This window comes from Citrus clementina, unplaced genomic scaffold, assembly GCF_000493195.1.
Source record: "Citrus clementina cultivar Clemenules unplaced genomic scaffold, Citrus_clementina_v1.0 scaffold_3, whole genome shotgun sequence".
Lineage (NCBI taxonomy): Eukaryota > Viridiplantae > Streptophyta > Magnoliopsida > Sapindales > Rutaceae > Citrus > Citrus x clementina.
The window spans coordinates 45,577,646-45,584,896 of NW_006262339.1; the positions used below are offsets into that span (position 1 = coordinate 45,577,646).

General features: G+C 30.9%; 1 protein-coding gene across 1 annotated transcript; it reads left to right on the forward strand.

Moving 5' to 3' along the window:
- The first annotated feature begins 4,673 nt into the window (after window positions 1-4,673).
- LOC18048996 (desiccation-related protein PCC13-62) lies at window positions 4,674-6,245 on the forward strand. Its single transcript, XM_006444219.2, has 3 exons — window positions 4,674-5,096; window positions 5,243-5,468; window positions 5,654-6,245. The coding sequence occupies exons 1-3, from the start codon at window positions 4,771-4,773 to the stop codon at window positions 6,029-6,031; spliced, it is 930 nt and encodes a 309-aa protein (XP_006444282.1). The 5' UTR covers window positions 4,674-4,770; the 3' UTR covers window positions 6,032-6,245.
- The last annotated feature ends 1,006 nt before the right edge of the window (window positions 6,246-7,251 follow it).

The following is a 7,251-nucleotide window of genomic DNA, read 5'->3' on the forward strand; positions in this document are numbered from 1 at the left end:
ATCACTATAACTTCGTGTTTGTTCATGTCTGCAGATCAATTCTGCAACAACTAATTTGAGTTTTTCATGTTTCTTCTTCTTGCCCATTGATACTTTTAAAATAATGGAAGCGATTGATGAATGAAAATTATGCAGATTTCGTAACTGAATTTGAAATCTACGAATAATAAACAATTAATAACTATACGCTGAAGATCACAAAAATTTTGCATGTTTCAATTCATACCCTGCAAGCTATAGCTTTAATAAATTTTTTTCTTTAAAAGGAAAAAAAAAAAAAAAAGAGCTTCGGTAAAACACTTAGAAACATTTATTAAAAGTCACTAAATTATTGTATTACTCGAACTTAAAAAAATAGAGATTTTTTATGGACCAAAAATCTAGGAGCAAGGAGGACAAAAAATCCGATTATATGGTGGAATTTCAACAATAAAAAAGAAAGTTGAAAGATAGGGGCAGTATTTTTGTTAAGGTTAGTAGTGTCATTAATGGGGTGTTAGTAGTATTTAGAAATTTATATTATTTTAAAATATTTGAATGGGTTAAAAAAGAAAATGAGTTTTTTTTTAATCTTTTTGAGCAGAAAAGAAAACGAGTTATAAGAAGTTTTTGGAGGGGTACTACTAGTCCAACTCATTTTATTTTTAATTTTTTTATGGAAAAATAAAATTCTTTCCTCCAAAAAATTAATTAATTAATTAAATGATTAATTTCATATTACCCTCAGCAATAATAGTTTTCAAAATATTTCTAAATTCTTATAAACTCGACTTACCCCCCATTCTATTAAGAAGACAAATAATTTTCATCAATTCACCGTATTATTTCCTTATCTTCTAAATAAAAATATAAGTAAATTGAAATTTACAATAGCTTGAGGGTATTTTAAATATTATTATTTCAGAAAGGGGTAATATGAATTTTACCCTATAAATTTGAAAATAAGTTTGGGTGGTGATATTTTCATCACTCAAACTGTGTAAAATCAACCTACTTTAGAAAAATAAATAAATAATTCAAAATATTTTAACAGTTTCAAATAAGGAGGAAATTTTAACAATCAACCAATAAAATCCTCATTGAATTATAATGAACCAATTAAATCCCCAATTTTTTTTTTTTTGTAATTTTGGTTCTTGACTATTTTTAACTATTAAGGTGTCTGTAACACGTATTGAAGTTGGTTATTTTACCCTTATATGGTAAAAGTACCAAAATACCTACAAATTATTTTTAACTTCATCATTTTCTACATAAAAATTCATATTTATTTTTTAAACAATTTATCAGTACTACTTTATTAATATGATTATTAAGGGTAAAAATATTAATGGTCAACAATGGTCAAGAGATTTGGTAAGAAAGAAAAAAGAAATCTAATTGATTAATTGGTTAAAATTTTTCTCCATTAAAAATTTTAAGAGAAGGTGAGTTTTTTTGTAAATAACTTTTATAAATAGGGTGGGTTTATACAAATTGCAGGGTAGAAATATCTCACCTAATGAATGAACCGAACGCATTTTAATATGCAATAACCAACTTCATCTAACGTGCGATTTTCCACCAAAGCATATCTTTTATTTATTTATATATAGATTTTTTAGATATTGTTTTAAACTTGTCTCAATATTAGGTCATTCCAAAACTAGTAGCATAAAGGTAATTTCAAAGCTAGCTATGACTACATATACAATTGTGGATAGCAAACTCATTAAATAAATAAATAACGCATATGGCGGTATCTAAAAAGTGCTGCCAAAATAAATTTAGGAGCTATTTATAATTTTGGCCTGCTGTAGTTTCTCTTGTTTTTATAGTATTAAGACACACTTGAATAGCATTGTTCCAAATTGTCTAGTTTAGCGTGCTAGATAGGACATGTTTTTTCAGCGCACTCAATACTTTGTCTAGAGCGTCAACGAACTAGAGCTACCACATTTGACAACGGAGAGCTTGTTTTTTTGTCCAACAACTTGCGCGTGTTATTGCTCAGTACATATTTGGTGCTCCGTGGCTACTGCTTAATGGGAAGAAAAATGTTTGAGAGGAAAATTTGGTCACATTCATTTAAGGGCATTTTGTCCGCAAGAGGTTTTTGTGTTATTAAAAAAAAGAAAAGAAAAGAAATCGGAAGTTGTCTAAATTTATAATAGTCCGGTTATGATGAAATTACTCTACAGTAGAGCACTGATGATAACTGCACGATTATAAATATAAATATTAAAATTTACACTTACTACTACGATCTGATGGTCGTCATCAGTGCTTTACGATAGAAGTTGTAGCCACCGTCAATTTATAAATAGTCCCAAAATTTACTCTATCTTTCATTTATTTAGAGACATAAATATGTATTGTCAAAGTTTATTTTTTCAGACTTATGTAATTAGTTGGTTGGTTTATTTTTTCAGACCTATCTAACTCAAAAGTTGTAAATGTGATGTTCGTTCTCATTTTTTCTTTTCTTTCTTAATTATTCTTGTATACATTTGACCCCATACTAAGGTCGGTCATAAAATAAGACATAAGGCATGTACCAACTTCGAAATATTGCCAAAAATTGTAAGCCCGCGGTAGGATCACCATCATCCACAAAAAAAGTATCCTCATTTAATAACCCTTGAAGAGTGGACTTGATTTGATTGAAAAAAAGAAAAAAGAAAATCTAAGTACATCAATAACAAATATTTTCTAGGATTCGACGTCAACAAAATACGAGATATATACAAACCAAGTAATAAAAGGGGTTTACAAATACTCTTATGTTTCAACCACTTTTCTAATGTTTCTCCTTTATGATAATTACTTCGGTCGCTTTGTATAAATACTAGTCAAAACTGTACAGTTTTTGTTAATATTGTCAAAACAAAACAATATTTCATAAACCACCCACCCCCTCCGTTCCCTTTTTTTCTTTTTTTTTTCCTTTGGCTTTTCTTAAAAAAATATTCATAAAGCATTTAATTCAAGATTCTCCTAAAGGCTGAAAATATACAGTAAAACCTCAATAAACTAATAACTTTGGACTATGAAAAATCTATTAATTTTGTGAATATTAATAAATTAATAAATTAATTACTAATTTATTAATTTATAAAGATAATATCAATTCATAATAAGATTTTTTATGAAATATGGAAATACTATAATTAAAGAATATAGTGATTTTGTCAAGTTGTATGATACAATTTTGATTAATCTGAATTGAGTGAATTAGTCACTTAGGGCCAGTTTGGGATTAAGGAGACTGATGAAATAAGCTACTTGTGTTGTGCAGATAAAATAAGCTGCTGATTAAAAAAGTAACTTGGCGTTTGGTAAACTGTGCTGTTGTAGTTGCTGTGAATTTGAAAAGTAGAGTGTATGTGTTTGGTAAATTTTATTACGAAAGTATTGTTTTATTATATAATGACCAAAATAGATATAAGTTTTAATCACTTTTTATTTTTAGAACATGCTCAATAAAATTGTATAGATATATCTTTTTTCTTAAATATTAGACATTTTTTTCTTAAATATGTGAAATTATATTAAAAAACTCAATTAAAAAAATCTAAAGAACTTTATAATCTGTTACATAAAATATGATAAAGATAAATGTATGATTTATATATTAGGGCTTATGGATAAATAAGATATAATTATCTTTTTATTAAAATCTAGGGTTATAATAGGAATTTTAAAAAAGTATGGTAGCTTATTAAATAAACTGCTTGTAACCCCTTACCTGATTTAAAAAGTTGATGATAAAATAAAGAAAATTATAAAATAAGTTACTTATAACCCCTTACATGCTTTTAAAAGTTGTTGATAAAATCGAGGAAATTATAAAATAAACTGCTTTTACAAAATTTACCAAATATTATTTTTATCGAAAATTATGAAATAAGCAGCTTATTAAATTTCAACCGCAATCTCAAATAAGTCCTTAGTAATCCTTTGGTTGGATTGTAAGGTTAAATCACAATTACATGATAACACATCCAGAGAAGACTTTTTGGAGACAATATACTAAGCCGATCTTTCTTTTATTTCCTTTAAAATAGCACATATAATACAACAATAGTTTTTCATATGAAAGATGTGAAAAAAATAACAATGAACGATGAAATACATAAAATATTCTACTAATACAACAAAGGAAATCATAGACATATAGCATGTATTTAGTTTGACATTAGTTAATTATTAATTAATTTACTAATTGGATCCAACAAAAAAACAAGATTTTATTGAAATTTGTTATATAATAAATTTATTGAATTATTAACTTACCACATTGGCTCTAAGTTGCGACTAACAAAAACTATTTTTTAATTAAAGTTTTCAATTTATTAAGTATTAATTTAATATGATTCTAGTGTACATCATCTCTCCACAGAATCCCAAAACACTTTTTTATGTTCAAATCGAATTAGGTAAATAGGTAATTAGTTATATCACTAGGGTAAAATTCACAGTAGAAGATGTGTATGCTCCATCATTAGTTGTAATAGTTTTAATATATCATGGCAAAATATTATAAACAAGGAGTCTGATACATCATTTTCAATTAATTAAGTTACTTGCGCCATTAGCAAACTTCAAGATTTCCTCATTTGTCAACATTACGTAATTATTAAAGCTTGGAAATCACAGCAGATTTTTTTCAGCCTAAACATGTGATCTGTTATATATATATGCGGCTCCGTCATGCACGCAGCCAGCTATTGTATCTGATGAATAAGTTTATTAGCTGGTTTTGTTTATGAATTGCCCATAAAAAAAAAAATGGCAACTCGATACTATTCTTTCGTTGTAGCTTTGCATCTTACATTAATGAATATTCTTTTTGGCATGGTCGTCGGTGCTGCAGCTCCAGCTTCCCGCGGACCAATCGAAGCCAACGATAAGGATCTTATTCAAGTAGCTCTGAATTTGGAGTTCTTAGAAACTGAATTCTTCTTAAATGGTGCACTCGGCAGAGGACTTGACAGTATAGAGCCAGAGATGGCAGCGGGTGGTCCTCCTCCGACTGGCGCCAGCAAGGCCAACCTTGACCATACTACATATCGGATCATTGAGGAATTCGGTTATCAGGAGATTGGTCATCTCAGGTGATCCTTCAATTCCCGGCCCCAACTATTTAGTCCCTAATTAATTGGCTGTCTAGCTAGCTAGCAATTGATGAAAATTAATCCGATGGGTGTTCCGTTATGTGTGTGTGTGTGTGTGTGTGTGTGTGTGTGTTGATTATAAGCAGGGCTATCGTAACAACAGTTGGTGGATTTGCAAGGCCTCAGATAGATCTCAGCCGTCAAAATTTCGCCAATATATTTGACCAAGCAGTTGGTTACAAACTCACTCCTCCATTCGACCCTTATTCCAACACTGTCAATTATCTCTTAGCAAGCTATGTCATCCCTTATGTGGGACTCGTCGGTTATGTTGGCACCATTCCCAACCTTGTCAACTGCACTTCTCGTAGTGTAAGAAACCTCGAACCAGTCCATCTTAATTATTCATTAATTTCTAGCGGTTGTTTTACGGCCATTGAAGAAGTTTTTTTTTTTTTTGGGTTGGGGGGGGGGGGGGGGGAGGCAATTCCACTCACTTCACTTGTGTTATATATTAGTGCATTAACTCTTTTGCTGTCCATTTAATTAATTTGCAGTTAGTTGCAGGGCTCTTAGGAGTGGAGTCTGGACAAGATGCAGTAATACGGACGTTACTATACGAGAGGGCTGACCAGATTGTGGTTCCTTATAAGATGACAGTAGCTGAATTCACTGACCGTATCTCCGCCCTTAGGAACCGGCTTGGCAAGCGCGGAAACAAAGATGAGGGCCTAAGGGTGCCACGGAGACTTGGCGCTGAGAACAGGACAGATAGTAACATTCTATCAGCCAATGCTAATTCCCTATCCTACTCTCGAACTCCGCCGGAGATTTTAAGGATTGTGTACGGAACTGGCAGTGAAAATAAGCCAGGAGGATTTTTTCCCAATGGTGGCAACGGGGCAGTTGCCAAGAGGTTTCTTGCTGCACTTTAATCATTGCTCATTAGTATGAACTTTCAGTTACGTTTACGTACAAGTTTAACGGCTGTCTACTGTGAATCACAGTCTGTGATTGATTCACAGGGATTAATTAGAATAAATGGAAGCCCAAACATATGACCTAGTTTACGATTGGCAAAGTTGTATAAGAACCACGAATAATTTGAGCTTATTAATTATAATATAAGCTAGTATATGTGTTAGCAATTTTCTTCTTCTTCTTCTGATTTGGTGATGGCATTTAGGGAGCCTTGTGTTTAATGAAGTTTTCTCTGTTTAACAACTAGCTATGATCATGATCATTGTGAATTTCTAAAAGAATAACTTTTTGTATAAAAAGTCACATATATTATTATAAATGTTATCAACATGCTGACATTTATAGCTAGGTATTTTGATTAATGCATCTAATTATTTTATTTTATTCTGCACAGAAAGAAGTAAGAAAACATCAGCAATTAAGAAATTTGTATTTAAACTTGCTAGTTTTGGCGCATGTAGTTTTAGATACGTATAGCTTCGGCTGAACCAAATTAAGATAATTCGAGCATCATTGATTTCAATTGATTTCATCATTGATAACTCGAATTCGTATCAATTGAGACTATCCTAATTGTATTTTGTACTTGTCACATCCAAAATCCGTCACGACATCAAATCTCAATCCCAATTGGCTTGATAATTAGCGATAACCTATGTGTGGCTTAATTTCGTCTCCTGAATTAATTTGACGTATCTTAATTAACTTTCTTTTCTATCTGGGTTGTAAATTGTAACATGTCATCATTAATTTGTTTGAGAATTGGTTATTTGGGAAGTTAACGCAATCCTTAACGAAAGGTACACGAAATATAGAATTAGCCACACCGGATGAGACGTACGCTTCTAGATTAATTGTGCTGATATATATCAACTCAAATTAAAAATTTTATATTTTATATTTCGAATGGGAAGATAAATATCAGTACACGAAATTAATCATCGATCGGGCACGGTAAATAGTGAGTTCGAGTAGATCAGTTGCACCCAACTTAACCGAAAGCATTCACTGGCAGATGAGCTTCCCTTCAGATTCTTCGAACAGCTGCGCTAACCAACGTACTGCCAGAAAGCCCACTTCCTCTATTGTATTATTTGCATGTCTTTGAAAAGTATAAATAAATCAGATGCACAAGTTCAGGATAATATATAAATTTGACCTAGTATTTGAAGAA